Below are 18,344 nucleotides of genomic sequence, written 5' to 3' on the forward strand. Positions count from 1 at the left end.
AAAACTGCTAGGGGGTTTCATGGCTGCACTTCATATTCAGTGTTCTGAAACTTTGGCAGTTGCTATTTCAAAGTACTGAACGTGCTCCATCAGAATGAAAGACTCTGACTGAGAACGGACATTAGCCCAGACTCAACTGACTGTCTGCATATACGCAGTGTGTGAACAGATGTACGCAGTAAAGCTCATGGACAGAGCTTTTTTCCCCAACAGAGGACTATGTAGATTTTGAAAAGAGAACAGTATAAATAACTTCCATTAGTTTTCCATTTCTGAAGCAGGAAAGATATGTGGAAAGTTTCACATTAGTTCTGAAATTCACTCCAATTCTTGGTCAAATACATAAAGACACACACATTTTTTCACATGTTCTACAGAGACCAGATAACCTTACAGCAAATTGTTATTGCTGGTCTGGAAAAGACAGTGGGAAATGTTTGGGAGAACATTACCTTGGTCAGGAGGAGTGATTGTAATCATCTGTGCTGTAAATTCTTCATCAAAGTATCTTGTATCTGTTTCAGATGTAACTTGTGGCTTAAATGGAGGTACAAGCTATGAGAAACAGAAAAATACTGTTTGTTTACAGGTTCATGAAGGACTATTTCAAGCAGGCAGGAGCTGAAGCACGGTTATAAGCTACAATGGCTTCAAAAAAAAAAACCCAACAATCCATAACAAAGGAACAGCATGCATTAAGGCTAGGTGTGCACTTATGAGGCTGTTAAGATATTGTGCTTCTAGAATTTAATTGTACAAAGAAAATCCTACACTCCTGATGTCACTTCAAGTAATAAATAACATACGTATAAGTTTAAAATGAGCAGTCTATACTGCTTCTCTTCCTAATGATATGCAAATCTAGTCCGATATACGCTTGAGGAAGTTGAAAAGGAATAAGAGCTAGCAACTGCAAATGGATCAGTAATACTTGCAGAAAAGTCACAGAATCATCTGAGTTGGAAGGGACCTTTAAAGGCCATCTGGTCCAACTCCCCTGCACTGAACAGGGACACCCACAGCTCCAGCAGGTGCTCAGAGCCCCATCCAGCCTGACCATGGGTTTCTACAGGGATGGGGCATCCACCACCTCTCCAAGCAACCTGTGCCAGTGCCTCACCGTCCTCACTGCAAAAAACCTTTTCCTAATATCCAGTCTAAATCTCCCCTCTGTTAGTTTGAATCCATTTCCCCTTGTCCTATCGTAACAGTCCGTCCCCTTCTCCTTTAAAGCCCCTCTTCAGATACTGAAAGGTCTCCCCCAAGCCTGCTCCTCTCCAGGCTGCACAGCCCCAGCTCTCTCAACCTGTCCCTCTTTGGGTCATTTTTGTGACCTTCCTCTGGACACACTCCAATAGATTCACATCTCTCCCATACTGAGGAATAAGGGTGGTAACATTCACAACAAAATTCCAGCTACAGTTACTGTGCCCCAGCAGCTCCAAACACGACTGCACAGCAGACTGGAGCAGCCTGGGAGAACTTGGGTCACAGCAGCAGCTACATTAAGCGTTATGCTCCAAATCCCCAAAAAGCAGTTTGATGTAAACTCTGAACTCTGAATATTTTTTATAAAAAATAAAAAAAATGAAGTGTTAAAAAAAAGATAATAAAAAAAAGCAGTAACTATCATCCTCTTGTTACAGTGCTGTTTGGGTCCTATTCTTAAAATGCACTTGGGCAGAAGGGCCAGAAATCATTCATGTGTACATAGGCAAGCACTGGCAACAGGAACTCCAGATGGAGCTGAGCTGCTTGAATGGGGCTGGAGGAGGAGAAAGCCTGGGAAGCGGGGTGCCAGAGCCGGCTGCATGCAGATGCACGGAGCTGGAACACAGACAATTTTGGAGGGCAAAGTATCTGAGATTCAGACCTTGCTCACCTCCCCGCCGCATGGTACACGAGGAGCACGATGTAAACACTGCCCTCAGCCTGCCCACAGAGGGCATGCACAGCTCGGCGCTGGGCTTCGGGTCGCCCACCGCTGGGGTTAAATGTGGCCATCTTTTAATAGCACTGAGCCACACTAGGCAACAATTCTGGAGCGTGATTGAGGAAGTATATGGCTTCCAAGCTGAAACCGCAGGGAAAGGTTCATGTGGGCAAGTGGTAAATGGCTCTCACTGGAACTAAGCAGTAACCCTGAGATGCACTTCTGCTGTTGCACAAATAAAGCGACAACAAATCTTGAATGTACAAAGGATCTCTTTTCCACCTTCAGATCTAAGCTGGAGGAAAGCTGAAGAATCATCTGCTTGGCAAGTCAGCTAATAGGAAAATCACTGCCTTCAAGCTCCTCATTAGCCTTCTTTTTGAGAGCACCTAACAGTGCTGTCCTGACTTTCACACACGACAATACAGCCCCTTTTTCAATGTAAAGCCTCTAAGCAGTGTAATCAACACATATGGCTTTATTTCCAAATACAAAGAAGCATTCTGCAGTTTAAAACCAATCTTTAAATACTAAGGGACATACAAACTCTATCTTTATTACAGAAGAGAGCAAAATTACAGTACGTATTCATCATCCTTTTTTAATTGCTAATTATTCTCTGTTCCCAAGTATGGCTTCAAGGAGCCTGGCAAATGTTCCTGTAAAAAATTAGGTCGGGCTTTATGTCCTGAATTTAAAACGGAAAAGGAAACCGGATATCCCAAAGCCAGTCGTCCCTCTGCGCCCTGCAGTCCTCCCAGAGCTATTGAAGAGGGAACGCTGCACATTGTAATGCTAATAACAGTATTCTCGACCGAGTCAAACCAGCACATTACGCATAAAGCCCTGCTGAGGATGAGTATTATTTATCATATCATCTCTATTCTTTCTCCTCACAGCAGTTTTCTGCCTGTTACCTTAAAGTGAACCTGGGTATGCTGTTTCACAAGCCGTGTGTGCATGTGCACATGAAGCTCGGTCTGTCCTTTTTAAGCTGAGGGAGGTTTGGGCATGGCAGAGCTCCCAGCCGCTCTGGCGTGCTTTGCGCAGCGCACAGTGATTTAGGACTTGGGCACTGCAGCAGACACCTGAACTGTGCACATCAGAGTGACTTGGAGCAGCAGCCCTAAGTCAGAACGCATGTGTAATGGGCTGGATCGTTTCTTCCTTTTATTTTAGGATCTGTTAAAAGCAATTTGAGACAGATTATGATGCACCCACAAGACAGAATTCTTTTCCTAGCTGTCAAATTCAGAACATTAAGCTGGAAACAGAGGGGAAGCCGCAGAAAGCTACACTGCTGGCTTTAGCAAGCAAATATGTTGCTTTACTGAAAAGCTGTCACTGCAATAGCTCTGCAGCTCAACCAGCAGAGAGGTGCCACCTGTAGCCTCCCACTGCTGCAGACCAGCTTGATACTCGCAGGCTTATGCTGGCTTAAGAGGCAAAAGAGCCCAGTAAAACCCACACGTGATTAACAGCTCACTGCGTACATCTCACTCGTGGATGGGCAACACACTGCAAATTGGACTGCACCTCTTGTTACACCAGAGACGAATAGCAGCACTTTTCCAGGATAGGCTAATGGATATTTTAAATTCTTGGGACAACCTCAGTTATTCAAAACTGCACATTACTCAAAGCACAGCTCTGTTTCCAAAAAGTGTAATTACAAAGCAAGTGTCCTTGAGTACCCTAAACCTATACTCATAAACATATTTGCCATTTTCTGGAGATGGGGGGTAACCAAGCTGAGCACACAACCACCTCCAGGCAGCTGACAGAATTCAGGATTTACGCATTACACTGCAATTCAGGTAAACAGAACCTCTTTGGACAGCCCAGAACTCAGGCAGCAATTGCTCACGGGCTGTATGAAATCTCTTCAGTTACACAGCACGGCTATTTCTACAATAGATAACAGCTTACATCCAATTCCAGGTGCAGTACTAATGGGACAGGAGCAAAACCAGAACCCAGCCTCCTTGCATGAGCCTAAGTCAGAAAGAGTCTCAATGGGAATGATTCTTTTCTCTTAAGTACTCAGCTCTCAGGATTTCCTGGTAGTTTCCACAACAGTCTGAGTCAGTACTACGGTGGAACATTTCACAAAGGCTTTCTCAGCCACACAGATAAGTAATAGATAAACTGCCTCCAGCTTGAGCGAGTTCTCCTCCATTCAGAGAAACAGTATGATGGCAGTCCTGCTAACATGTAACTTCACTGGAAATCTGGGAACCCCATTATCAACTTTCTACTTTAAACTGTAAAAAAAACCAAACTACTTAGTTTGCCAGCTGGGTGAAAAAAGGGATAACCTAAAGCTTGGAACAACAGTTCAGATATCCTTTTTACATTATACTGGTGATGGTCCACACCGTTCCCTCCTGCCCAAACCTACCTCATGATTGCATGGAACTCTGCAAGAGACATTTTGAAAGGACGGGGGTCTGAAAGCTACATATGCTTTCAAGGCATAAAGAGCTACTTTCTAAGTTTTCAGTTCCCTTTACTCATACAAATCTGGGAGGAAGTGAACAAGGAGGAAACAGAGCTCTTCTTGTATAGAAGCACTGGACAATTTTCTTACTACAATATGAAAAGCAGTGGTGTTATTCTCTGCTTTCTAAGAAAACAAAAATTGCACTGAATTAGTTTTACCAAAAGAATCCAAAGAATTACAACTCCTTTCTTGCCTGCTTCCATCACGTGGAGGGAGAACTGAACTCTACTGGTAGATTAAACTAGACCTGGTATTGCACAGGGCTGCAAGGGGAAGGAGGGAAATGAGGGAAGGCTGGGGTTGGGTGAGATCATATGGCGTCAGTAGATGGGAACCTTGAATCACCAGACCCAAGCTTTAGTTAGCTGCACTTCACGTGACTGTTAGGAAATGGTGGCTGATGAGAATTAAACGGGAGAGGACAACAGCAGATCAAAAGCATCAACAGGGACATCCCAGAAGAGTGCACTGAGTAACTTGGGAGTGAAGGGGCAGTGAGATAGAGGCAGCTGATGAAACTCGGTGGAATGCCTACAAACTCAGTGGGTCTCAAGGAAAGCTGAGGAGAAAAGCTATGACGCACAGACGCTTCACAACATTCCTGTATCACCAAAGATATACATATGTATTAGGCTTGAATTGATGCAAAAGACTATACGTCACTGTGCCTGCTGAATTCAGCCTGATTTCATCATTCAAGACAAGAAAAACAAAGGGAATGTCAGAGCCAGGATTCTGCTCTCCTACAAAGCTTTGTTTCCAGATGCTCAGGAACCAGCAGTTCCCAACTTTCAGGCTCCATAAATCACAAGGGATACATCAGTTGATAGCAAGAAATGGCAAAAAGGAATTCACAGGAAATGCCATTTCAAAAGCTTATACAGCATCTACATTTGGAAGCAATTTTGGCTACATCCTATTTATTCAGTCACAGAAACCATCTCTCTTATTGACAGAGGCTTCTCTCTCAGTGCAGGAAAAAAACAAACCAAACCGTTGGTTCTGAAGCAATTCAGCCACAGGACTTTAAGAAGCAAGGAGCAATTTGGCCTTGATAAAAACAATTGCAAACCCCTTCCATGGAGAACTTGTGTGTACTGTACCACAGGCAACAAAATCTGAGGTGCACTACCATTCACCTTGGGAGAAGAGTTGTTTAAGTACCTTTTTCTCGTATACATCTTGCCAAACAATGCCAGCAAAGAATTTGTGCTGCATAATCTCCTTGGCATCATCAGGACCGCCTCCTAACCTGTTTGGGATAAAATAAAGAAGTGTTTGAATACAACCTCATTTTGAATACAACCTTATTTTTTCCTCATACAATTTTTATTAAATGGCACTGAAGAAATTCGGAGTTTACATAACACATTCCAGAGCAGTTCTGGCATTTGCTTCACATTTGTTTTTTCTTCAAGGTCTGCAGGACAGTCTATTTTAGATGTCAACGCAGTTCCTCTAAAAGGTTTGAAAACACATTAAGAAATCTTAGTATGTAATTAAGGCTTCTGTTAAACAAACAAACAAACAACCCTCAGAAAGGATGCTGTCCTACGGCCCAGGGCAGATACTGCAAGTAAGGGTCTGGGCAACCTGGCCTTCCCTGCTCCTAAATTAACAAGTGACTGCCCCTCAGAGATTTCGAGAGCAGAGCAATGGCAGCAATAAACCTGAATTTGATTTTGATGCTTAAGAGAGGCAAGGATTTTTAAGACAAACTGATCTATGCAATCTGATTTAAATTTCCATTAAAGAAAACAGTTGACAACTGCAGTGATAATATCATCTTGTATGCAAATCCTTCCTCCTCTTCAGTTTCAAGAAAGCACAAAGGGTGTTTTATTGACTTAAAGGTATATCAAGATAAAGCATTTTTATTCCAGAATAAAACTGTCCACACAGCTTATAGACGTAATCAGTTTAGTTGCAGTCTGGAGCTAACAGATGCTTAAATTTTGCTGTGGAGGTTAAAGTGTTCTCTGAAATACTGAACCACATCTGCACACGAAGACGACGCACTGTGAAAACTAAACACATACTGAGCAATCAGCAGGAGACTTGTGCCAAGTAACAAGGTGAAGAGACTCTCTGGCTTTTAAAGTGCAAGAAGTGCTAGCCCTGTTAACCTAGTCTGACCTCTAGTATCTGCGAGCCCTCTGTTCCTGCTGCCACCCCACTGCCACTAGCAAACTGAGAAGTTAACTTGATTTTATGGGCTTGGAACATTGGCTCCAGGTGATCAAGGCTTACTAGTACAAGACCCATGCTTGTTCCCTGGCCCTGTTTTATTTAGTGACACAGTATTCTAAGGGGTTTGCTCGTCTCTGTTTCTTCAGGAAATCTGCAGTGCAACATACAACAGACTGCCAGGCTTCAAGTCACAAAGCGCTGAGGGACACTGTCACCCCTGGTAGACTCTTTAAGTGCAAGCCTAAGTCCACCCCAGAGCCCCGCAGGCCACAGCAGGCTGGACGATGGCTCTCCCCTCCGTGTGCCAGCATGGCATACAGCTGCAAAGCCACCTGGAACAGAGACAAACGCCAGGGTAGCCTGGGAACAGATAGAAAATCTGTGAGTAATCATCTCTCGGCTGGTTCCCTGCAGGTCTAGAGAGTTTGCCAAGTCTATATCAGGCTCCTCCACTGCTTCCCTGGTGCAGATGAGAATGGCCAGTGAAGAAGAGGGTGGAATCCATCAGTTCTTTCCTCTTTACTCCCAGATGGCACCAGGCTGCACTCCAGCATCCAAGTTTGGGAGTTATGAAGTGACTGTAAGCTACAAAGAACCCAAGTACTGTTTTGCACAAGTATGCAGAAAGGCTGGCTGATTGCAGCCATACACAAGTGCTTTGGAGAATACATTATCTATTATGAGCCTTTGTTCCATGAAGGGCAAATACACACTCAGGAAAATGCCAAGAGAAACCCCAGATGTTTTACTTACCTTTTAAAAACTAATACTATTAAACAAATCCATTCAAATCTAATGGAAAAAACGATCAAAAACGCATGTTTTGGATATGAACTTATTCCAAAATATGGTTGTGTTCTTCAGAATTATTATGAAAAGACCCTCTCAAGGTGAACAAAATTGCGTCAGCACGCAATGCAAAAAGCATGGGGAGAACTGAAAGCCCAACAAGTTCGTGTCTCGTAAGGATATGCAACAACTGAAGAAAAACACAGTATGAACAGCAGACTTTTTCAAGACTCCTGTACAGTGAAGGTCAATTCTATACATGGAAGTCTTCAAACAGAACCAAAATCAGTATAAAGAGAACTTAAAAATAAAAGGCCTCTGAGGTTTACTGTATACAAGGAAATACCTCAGAACGTGCAGAGACTGAAAAACATTCTTTCTTTCTTTAAACCAAACTGGTCTCCTTAGAATGGATCTGCTGAACGTTTCTGGTTATTAATTTAACTTCCTGCAAAATCTGAGACCCTCTGGTTTGGTGCTTCAGTTAAATTCCAAGAAAATTATTTATAAATGCAACATTAATGTTAAATTCAAATCGTTCCCACACTTTCAATTTTGATGATATTGTGTGTTACTTGCAAGTTACTTTAATCACTTAATCACAAGTGCCTGTGTTCCACAAGCCAAGGGCAAAGAGCTATCATACCGTAGAGAAACTATTTACAAAACTTTTTAATATGTATATGGTCATTAGAGATACGTATATTATAAATATAGTAATGCACATTATAAATATAATACATGCCCAGACACTCAGCAACGAACGCACTGTTATCACAGATGAGATGATTAGAATTATTAATTAACAGGACTTTTTTTTTCTACTCGTCCGTGTAAAGGTAAGCAGCACTCAGCTCTATTCTCAACTCTTTAAAACATCCCATTTTTTTTACCATAAGGGCAGCACGGCTCCAATGCAGGGAAGCATGCAGCAACCACGTTCACTCTGGCCGGCCCAACCATCCCATTCCTCATCTCCTGCTTCACCATGTTGGGAGCCACAAAAAAACATTCTGACTGTGGGCAAAAGCCTACCACACTTCCAGGTTACAGACTTCTGTTGTTTACACATCTGCACTTGCACCATCCTCAGATGAAAAGACAGTCATGGCTTTAGGCTCCAAAGTTTGGCTGCTGTTTTGTTTTCACGTGATTTCTCTGACTCCTTTCCACCTCTAAAAATGGTTCTTGAACAGTGTAAATACACCCACTTGGTTCAGGAACATCAGCTCAGCAAAAGCTCCTTGCGTTCACAGGTTGGAGAACAGAGATGCTTATTTCAGCTTCTCTGATACAGCCAGGAAGGAGAGCAGTGCTGTACTTTGGTATGGTCCTTACCCTCACAGGCCTCCAGCAGCCACAGGCACTTATGAATTGCATCTACTCAGCTTTCCTGGGGCAGTGCTAGCAGAGAAGCTCTGGCCTGAGTTTGCTTAAACTCACATCCAGACTGATCTGGAACAACTTTGGGTGAAGTAGCCATGATATTAATGTGACTAATGTTACTGCGTACAACAGCTAAAGCTCAGCCTCCCTTCACAGCACAGCACAACGTTTTTGTACTTCCAGCACACAGGTTTCAGACAACAGACCCCTGTCACGTGCAATGCCAAAGCTCTGCAAGCCCACAAGACATGAAGTGTGCTGCAGAACAGGAGCTGCTATTCAAGAACTTATTGCAGAGGAAGCAGGGAGGTCTCCCCACAGCCCCCTGCAGTCCCTATAGTTCTCACCCCCACCTCTTCCAAAGCCAACAGCAGCTGCAAGGGCCGCAGACTTTGCTGTGTCTGAGAGCAGGTTTGCTCACGCTGTTTACCCTTCACACAGCAAAGCACTACAGAGAGAACAGACACACCTGCAGCTCTGTGCAGTCATCCGACCTTCTAACAGGTCTTCCTCCTCTTACTTCCTGCCTGGCAAGGTCCCACAGCACCACCAAAGGCGGCACTGATGAAATGAAGCAGCTTGTGACAAACACATGGAAAGAGGCTGAACACTGGAGGCCATCCTCCTCTATGGCGGGGAGCACAAAGGGATATAGTGAAAACAGCATCAAAATTCAGAGGAAACAGCCTTGGAGGTCCCTCAGGTTTAAAACCTGCCAAGGTTCAGTGCCTCTGAGACTCTCTGCTGGTTACAATGCACGCACGCACCTAAGCTCAGCCCATCTACATGGAGCCCTCTGATGCGCGCCCACCTTCACAAGCTGCAGACCCTATAGTTAGACAAAGAACAATACAAATGCCACCAACTTTGCTGTTTTATGTATACAAACATGCTATGATTACCTCCTTCCATTTGATCTATGTTCACAAAGCAGCAAAGGAGAATTTCAGGTCACACTAAAAGGAAGTATTTGCAGAATAGACTTTTTCCTTCTTAGGAAAATTAAGGCTCACATTACAAGATGAATAAACTTATATCAATCCCAAAAGAAACTTCAAAATTCCTTTTCTCTTACAAAATGGCTTTTATATGACCAAATTTAGAAAACAGCCATTATTAAAAGCAGAATGCAATTTATTGTTCTTCATATTTTCCCCATATGCCTGGGAGTTGCTATTACTGAAAGCAGAATGCTAAGACTGCTCCTTTATTTCCAGCTCACGTACAACAGGTAATTTGTAAGATTTAATTCACCAACTCAGGTCACAATTCATTAGCAATTTACACTGAGTTGCGTTATTTCAACTTTTTTTTTGGGGGGGGAGGGAGTGGAGGGGATTTTACTGGAAAGGAGAATACGTCCCTGTTTCATTTTCCTTTTGCTCATCTCTCTGTCCCACTCTCGAGCCCACTAGCAGTAACTAAATGCCAGTGATGATGTTTTCTGCCACAGACACTACAACGAAACCAACTTGTGCCAACCACTGGGCTTTGCTGAGGAGGGGATTTCTGTTGAATTACACAAATTCCCCAAAACATCATCAATAGGCTCGTGTGAAATGGACTGCTGCACATTATTTAATTTCAACTGACTGTATTTGGCGGCTATCTGGGTGTTTTCCTTTAGCACAGCTGAATGACCTCATTATGAGTCAATCACCACGTCTCCCAGGCGCCCACCCCAACATAGACCACACCGTGTGAACAGCTGACAGTAAAACCCATAGCACTACAAGGGCAGGGCAGGACTTGGGACTGCCATCCCCCAGGCTCCCAGCTCAGCTCTTTTTGCTGCCTGAAACGCCACCAAGAGCACTGCACTGCAGAATCCCAACTGTAGTTAAAAAGCTGGGTGAACAGTGATTGGTGAGAAACCAGTATTTAAGAACGGTCCACGATCCAAAAAGATTGGGAGGCACAAGTGTAATTAGCAAGGTGCAGGCATGTGTGCAGGCTTCTCTAGTCTATAGTTATTTCTATCAGCAGCATGAAAATCATCTGTCCAACAGATCAGAGCATCGTTGGTTCCAAGCCTGCTGAAGATACACGTGAAGAAGTGACTATCTGTATAAAATGAGCATACTGTGGAGTAATTATTGGCATTGGAAAAACCTTGCAATTAGAAACAAGTGGGCGTTCTTTGTTTGTAAACAAATTGTATTCTGGTTCATCAGAGATGCTCCTTTAAGAACAATTTACAGCAGATGCTGCTCGTGTTTCCAGAGATTGAAAGGCCCCACCTGAATAAGCTACAAGAGGGTCACAATTGTATTTAACCCAGGACTTTCCTAGACAGGAATCCTGTTGGCAGGGGCTGCAGCCACATTTGCTGAGCAGAGTACCCAGGGTGTTGCTAATCCATCACACAATCAAAAGCAGTGATGGAAAGAATCCACTCTCGTGACAAAAATCCCTGCTCTAAGAAATCCAATACTGGCAAAAACCATTTTCACATTAAGCGTGTGTGTATGCACAAACTAAACAAACATCAGAAAGCAAACTAGAATACGTTACCTATGCCCCATGTGAAAGGTTTCCTAGCGTGGGTTCTTTTATGGTGGGAAGGTTCAGAATCACTATTTTTGTTTGTTTAAAAAGTGTCTGGGCTGACAAGATAGCAGGTTTTCAGACTGATGTTTACCCTTGGTGCAAAGGTCAACATCCTTTTTGGATCCTGTTCTATTTTTTGTTATGTTTTGTTTGTTAGCCATTAAGGGTTTGAGGTTTTCTTTTTTGTTGATGTTGTTTTTGTTTGGTATTAAGACAGAGGCTATTGTTTTAAAACAAAAGGAGGAAATGGGAAAAGTAGATTAAAGCACAGTATGAACTCCACCACAAACACGGTACAAACACCACCACCTGCTGTCCGAAGCAGGATGATAGATCACTGGCACAGATTGAACAGAAAATTCAGAAAGCATACTGTAAGCAGCCTGAACTTGGATAGATGGTAAAACAATTACTGTAGAGCAGCTGATAACTCACAGCAACGATCAGATTAATTATGACCAAAAGCAAGGTTAACTTGCTTTGTCCCAGGCTATAGCTGGCAGCCATCATATTCTGAAGTTCAGTCTTCTGATCAACAAAACTGCTTCATGTTGCCACCTGCAAGCCAGCCTGAGTCAAAAGTTAAGATGAAACGGAATAGGTCTGTGTGCTACATCTCTCAGCTCTGCTTGGTGGATGATAATTTTGAACCAGCTAAAAACAAATCCAGAATTTCATCCAAAATACTTTCCTCATTTTTAAATACAGGAAGACTGGCACGTGTGCATCCAGTATATCCCCTTGTGCAGAATCCTCTTCAATTGCTTCTCAATAGTGGAGATGCGGGTCATTTAAATGGCATCACAGGAATGGCCACTTTTAAGTCACTTGTCTAAAAAGTTCACAGGCACACCTCTACATAGCAGTTACTAACTTTTTTGTGAAGGCTTTAGAAGATATATTTCCTTGTTTTATTTTGCTATGTCTGAGGGCATGAGTGTTTAAAAACACAAATATTAAGAAACAGCCTCACCTTTGCTTAGGATCTTTCTTCAGCAAACCTGACAAGAGAGATTTTGCTTCAGGTGACAAAGTGCGTGGAAATCTAATCTCTTCCATAAGGATGAGTTCAAAGAGCTTTTCATGGTCCTGATTGTAGAAAGGGAGCCGGCCACACATCATTTCATACATCACAACTCCTAATCCCCACCAGTCCACTGCACGACCATAGTCATTATCCTCCAGCACCTGCAGAAAGGTAAGGAGAAGGCTTTAGAAGACATTCCTACATTGCGAATGAACACAGAACTCAAGAGGCAAAATTTACACCAGCAAACTCACGCCCTCGTGTTACACAGCTCAATCTATCAGCACAGAGTGTTTTCAGAAGATCCTCATTGAAAACAAAGGTCAAAAGAGACAAAAGAGAGACCTGTACATGAGCAAGATGGCGAAGAGAAGAAAGTGTGCGTGTTACGGCAACTTTCTTCTCCTCTTCCTTCTTCCACCCTCCCCCCTCTCATTACATCCATGGTAAGTAAGCAGAACCTTTGAAAGCCCAAAGGCTGAGGACTGTTCTCACATTACAGAGCCAGCTGCTGAATTTTCACTTATTCATCACAAACTGTTCCAAATGGGATCTCATTAAAGTACATATATATATATATATATATATATATAAAAAGAGGGTTTTTTTGTGAGTATGGTTGTTTTTTTTTTTTTTTTGTAAATGAGATCCCATTTGGAGCAGTGTATATATATATATATCATCAAGGAGCCATTTTGGGAAGAGGTGAAAAGCCCATTGGTCTGTTACTTCAGAAGCAACAAACTGAACATCACAATCATCTCTGTATTAACCTGCTCCTACTCAAAGGGCCACTCTGCACATCACAAAAGACCACCCACACACACCAAATGACTAATCCACATTCAGCCCTAAGAGCCAGAACTCCCCTCCTAACACTTGACTGACTGCAAGGCTGTAAAATGGCAGCCAACATGAAATACTTCCCTTCCTCCCTCCAGTGGGACTTGCACACTGGCTCCAACACTGAAGGCTCTCATGTCAGGGAGTAAGCTTCTTCCAGTTCTCACAGCAGAAGGGGTTCAGCACATTCATTTTTCCCCTCCCCTGGGCATTTCTACGCAACAAATCTGTGATTAATGCAGGGCCTCAGGCCTCAGCAGTGCCCTTGCTCCAAAGAAGTACTTTCACACTGCGTTCCTCATCCTTTGCACAAACGGTTGCTGAGGCGATCAGGAACGTTTTGTGGCTCATGGAGTGGATGTTGGGAGCACCTCCCCAGACTTCGTGTCTCCAATGCAGTTGTCTGTAGCTGACACCAACAGTCTCATATTCCAGACCCTGTCCTCAGGTTTTACTTGTCATCTTCAGTCTTTTCACAGGTCTGCACTGAACTGCGTACTGTCACCAAGAAAACCATCTCCAGGCCACCACCATTCCCTCTCGGTGCACAGCGGCTGAATGAGCATTACATTGCCGAAGTACAGAAATTCTCTGTGTTCAAAACTAAAAGGGTGAAAGAATCAACTGAAGTTGGCAGCTTTCCCTTTAACAGAAGCAGGATCCGAACCTCTTGAAAACCTTCGGAAATTTTTTGGTGTGTGCAAATATATTAAATATTGAGACTCTCTGGAACAACTGTTTGCGCTGTGCCTCTCTTTATTCACTAATTATTCCCCTTAATTATCTGAACGAGGGAAAGGGCCTGCAGTAAAAATCAAAAGGCTGCCAGGTATTAGATTACCCCACGCTGGTCTATTTACAGCATCCCCTGCCGTATGATTCACACCAAACGACAGCTGGCTCTGCAGCTGCCCCATATCTGTATATGGCCGACACAGCTGCCGGCCGGACAGGATTCCAGGAGCCGGCCTTCCTGAGGCACTGTGGCCCTTGTGTGACTGTGCAGCTCCTGCACAGAGTGCCCCACTTCCAATCAATGCTTCCTGCTCTTGCTGCCCTGCTTGAGTTTACCTAAAATAAATGTGTCATGGGGTCTCTGTTCGTGTATTTATAGGTTGCTGTAGGAGCTATGAGAGGAGAGGATTGAAAGCAAAATGCCACCAATGCTTTGGTTGTAGTATGGGCAGTGCTACAGGTGCTTTCAAAAGGCACAAAGTAATTCAAACGTTATTTTAGTGAGGATATCACAACTGCATTATAGTACAGGTTGCTAACAATGACCCTTTCCTCTCCTCCATTAATTCTAAACAGAATATAAACTGCTAATTTCTTCCAAGTGCTTTATCATTAATGTGAACACAAATGCTCATACTTGTAATTGCACAAAACAGAGTAATGGTACGAGCATTAAAAATATACCGTAGTGAAAAAGGGATCACGTGTCCATGATTTATTGCAACGTGCAGGATAGCAGTGAAACAACAAGGTCATTTCACTTAAAGGATGATCAATTCCTAACAAGCAGCTCTAGACTGCTGTGAGATGGAATGTGAAAGAGAAGGCACAACAGCTGTAAACATCACAGTCATTGATATATCTGACACATCAAAGTTGACATGGTTCAGTCACTGTCATCCATGCACAAGATTCCAATATGAACCTAAAAACAACTATGCAACAACTGTACAAACAGGCTGCTCCACCAGATTCAAGTTACAGACACAGATAACGAGAACGAGACCTCTGCTTTTAAGGATGTTTGACCTTAAATGCAAAGAACATCACTCACACACAATTTCTAGATTTTTTGCATGCTATCAACCAGATGACAAAAGCCTTCAGAGTTTAACAGATGGATCTGAAAGTACGGGAGAGAGCTGTGTTAATCAGAAGGTTTTGTCCTTCAGGGTTTTGGATGAGCCAACTCATCATAAATATGAAAAAGAAAAATAATAGCAAATAATATAACTGAAAGAACAACATAACATCTACGCAGGGAACTGCCACATTCCAAGTTAAGAAAAAAACAAATATTTTTTTAATCACCTCACAAAATCCTTGATGAGAAACTGAAGTTCAGCCATTGATTTTAGGAGGAGAGCCACCAAATAAAAGCCACGTTTATGAATTAAAAAAATACTCTTTGTTGTGCTGCTAATTACTCCCTGCATCAGTGCATCTCAAATTGAGCTGCATGGACCCCAATTTAGAAATACTGAAGACTTCTAGTGATCCATGGAGAGCTGGCTCCAGCTCCTTGCTGCAAGCTACTTCGACAGGTGCCTATGTTCCTCATTATTACCAAGACTGCAGGCCCTTGAGAGCAGCTGGTAGTTAAAACAAAAATACGAGAGCATACAACTGCCTCCGCTGCCACCACCACGCAAGCTGCAAAAGCACTGATCAGCAGCAACATCAGCTCTCCACAGCAATATTCCTCCTCCACTTTGGTCTTCTGTGCTTTGTACCTTTGCGTACTTTGACTCAAGGAAGGTTTACAATGCACACCTTGGAGAAAGAATACATTCTGGGCGTGCCTGCAATACCTAATCTGCTGGCAGCTCAAGACTTGCTCCAGCCTGCGCTCTGAGCTGGACGGCAGCCGTAACACCACGGGTAGCAAAGTGTAGGCAATGAGCCCTTCTGAGAGGCACGGGGCATGAGCTCAGGCACTGTGCCCTGCTAATATAGCAACTGCTTCCAGACAGCTTGGAGCGTAGGCAGAGAAAACCAGCATCTGCCTGCAAAATACCACGTATACATCTCCTCTATCACACAATTTCGCTTTTGATCTGCCCTTAACTAACTCACTGCTCTAACAGCACCTGTGTTGCACAACTTCCCAAAGAAGTATTTCCAGGATGAATGTTACAACCATGGATTTGGATTTTATGCTTTGCAAAAATATTTTTTTTGTAGAAAAAATAGCCCCCAAAATGTATGCTTGGGGATTCCAGTTCCCTGCTTGGGCTTATTTCCTTAATAAATCAACCCCGAGGAAGACCTTGTGCATTTTCAGCCATGAAGCAGTTGGCACTTTTAACATACACAATGCTAAGCACTGAAAAAAGAGCTTGCTCCTTCATACAAGTTTCTGTGTTGTTTTGTTTAACTTAGACTTCTGACACAAGAAGCAAACACTCCTCTGTTATAGTGTAAATATTCCCTAGAGCAACAGGAAAATGCTACCACATCTGGAAATTATCACACATCTTCATAGCGAAGGTATGTCTCAGAATGATGAATAAAAGATCTTGAGTATGTGTTATGTAACAGTAGTGCTGTATGAACACATTATGGCACAGGAGTTATTACGGATTGGTAAAGCTGTCATGGATGGCATTTAAGAATATAATTTTGTCTAAAAGCCAATGTCAACAGACCTCTGGTGCAAGATACTCTGGAGTGCCACAGAAAGTCTTCATTGTTGCTCCATCTTTTATGCCTTCTTTACATAGTCCAAAGTCTGTAATTTTTATGTGCCCGTCTTTATCCAGCATAAGATTTTCCAGCTGAGAAGAAAACCCAAAGGAAACACATTAGATATAACATACGCTGCACCTGAGCAAGTCAATAAAAACCATGAATTTCTGGAGATTGATTACAGTTTTGAAGCATGTTTTCACTGGAGTCTGAACTACAGTAGCTGCCAAAGCACGTGTGATCTAAATATGCATTTATATCACTTTCCCTAGTTCTTTAGGGAGCATTAGGTGACTCATTTGCAGTCTTTGGGTAACTGGTCATATATACAAAAAGATACAGAATGTAAACATTATATTTATGCTTCCAAAATATCGTCACCAACAGAACACCAGATTCTTTTAAAAATAATGTATTGTTACTCCTCACATAACTTCATCTCTGCTTTTATTCTTAAGTGACTGCATAAAATATTCTGTACTAGTAAAGAGCAGTAAATGAATGAAAGTAAATAAGTAAGTGTAAGCTTAAGGAACCGTTTGTCAGAGATCCTTTATATGAGAATCATTTTGTACATCTACTCAACACTTGATATTCATTCTAGTCTGCACTACCAATTTCTAACAAGGCCATCCAGATTTCAAGATAGAGCTTCAACTATGTATGAAACAAAGTGCAATTTCAAAGAAATCACAGCGATATGGGATACAAAATCCCAGCAGGAATCCCTAAAACCACTTTGAAGTGGCCTGCAAATGTTACCTAGCATGCTCCCAGTAGCATCACCTCATTCCCTCCTGAAAACACTTTTCATAAAACCAGTTTTGTTGTTGCAGTACCCTCAAGAACTTCCCAAGTTTGTTTTCCCTGAGATTTATTACTTGGTGCTTTTCCCTCTCTGCTCACCAAACATAAGTCATTTGAACTTTATGCAATTTTCTCTCTGCAAGAAGGTACTATGAAGATAGTGGTGCACAACAGACTGAAAGGAAGAACAACATCCACACAGTGTGAATTTGCATGTATCTGATAAGACCTGGCATGAAGAGTCCAGAATTGTATTTCACCACGCATGAAGCCAGACAGGTTTCTCTTGGAACAAGCAGTCAGGTGAGAACACAACCCATGATGCTCAGACCCTCTTTGTATTCTCCAAAACACTGTCAGAGCCCTGATAAACGCATTAGACAAGCTCTTAGGCTACGAAAGTGTTTAGACACCCTGTAAAGTCAAACCCGACAGCTGCAATAACTGTTATGTTAAACTTCAGTCAGAAAAGGCTTTCTTACAGTCAAGGCTCATTTACTTCTGTGACTAAGAAACCGAAAGCCCAAATCCAAAAAGCCTTTGAAATTGTTTTTCTACATACCTTCAAATCTCTGTACACCACATTCTTCTCTGAATGCAGGTAATCCAGCGCTGAAACAATCTCAGCCCCATAAAAACGTGCCCGGTCTTCAGAAAATACACGCTCTCTCGACAGATGGAAAAACAACTACCAGACCAACAGAGTATCACATTTAGATTGCGAATGTTTTCGAGTTACGTCTAACACTTTGCAGGCCATCCTGCATCTGATGTTACCTAAGAGAAAACCCCTTCCCATCTACACCCAACTGTGTTCCCAAATGTTTTAAAAGCCATCATAAACAATGCATTATAACTCATATTCACAGATGTATGCTAATAACTAACTAGTT

At 42.6% G+C, this 18,344-nt stretch overlaps 1 protein-coding gene, 1 long non-coding RNA gene and 1 other non-coding gene across 7 annotated transcripts in view; 1 reads left to right on the forward strand and 2 right to left on the reverse strand.

Moving 5' to 3' along the window:
- The window catches only part of AKT1 (AKT serine/threonine kinase 1), a 71,133-nt gene that overhangs the window by 1,887 nt on the left and 50,902 nt on the right, over positions 1-18,344 (reverse strand). For all 5 annotated transcript variants that reach the window (NM_001396388.1, NM_205055.2, NM_001396387.1 and 2 more), the window contains 5 exons: positions 18,014-18,139; positions 16,605-16,733; positions 12,325-12,539; positions 5,601-5,688; positions 453-555 (listed from right to left, as the gene is read on the reverse strand). In NM_001396388.1, coding sequence (NP_001383317.1) covers positions 453-555; positions 5,601-5,688; positions 12,325-12,539; positions 16,605-16,733; positions 18,014-18,139 — 661 coding nt within the window. The remainder of the gene's footprint in view (positions 1-452; positions 556-5,600; positions 5,689-12,324; positions 12,540-16,604; positions 16,734-18,013; positions 18,140-18,344) is intronic.
- On the reverse strand, positions 9,463-9,548 carry MIR1771 (microRNA 1771). Its single transcript, NR_035272.1, has one exon. It is a non-coding gene; the product is annotated as a microRNA 1771 (primary transcript).
- LOC121110847 lies at positions 12,539-13,953 on the forward strand. Its single transcript, XR_005860109.1, has 2 exons — positions 12,539-13,366; positions 13,690-13,953. It is a non-coding gene; the product is annotated as an uncharacterized LOC121110847 (long non-coding RNA).

This window comes from Gallus gallus, chromosome 5 (genome assembly GCF_016699485.2).
Source record: "Gallus gallus isolate bGalGal1 chromosome 5, bGalGal1.mat.broiler.GRCg7b, whole genome shotgun sequence".
NCBI lineage: Eukaryota > Metazoa > Chordata > Aves > Galliformes > Phasianidae > Gallus > Gallus gallus.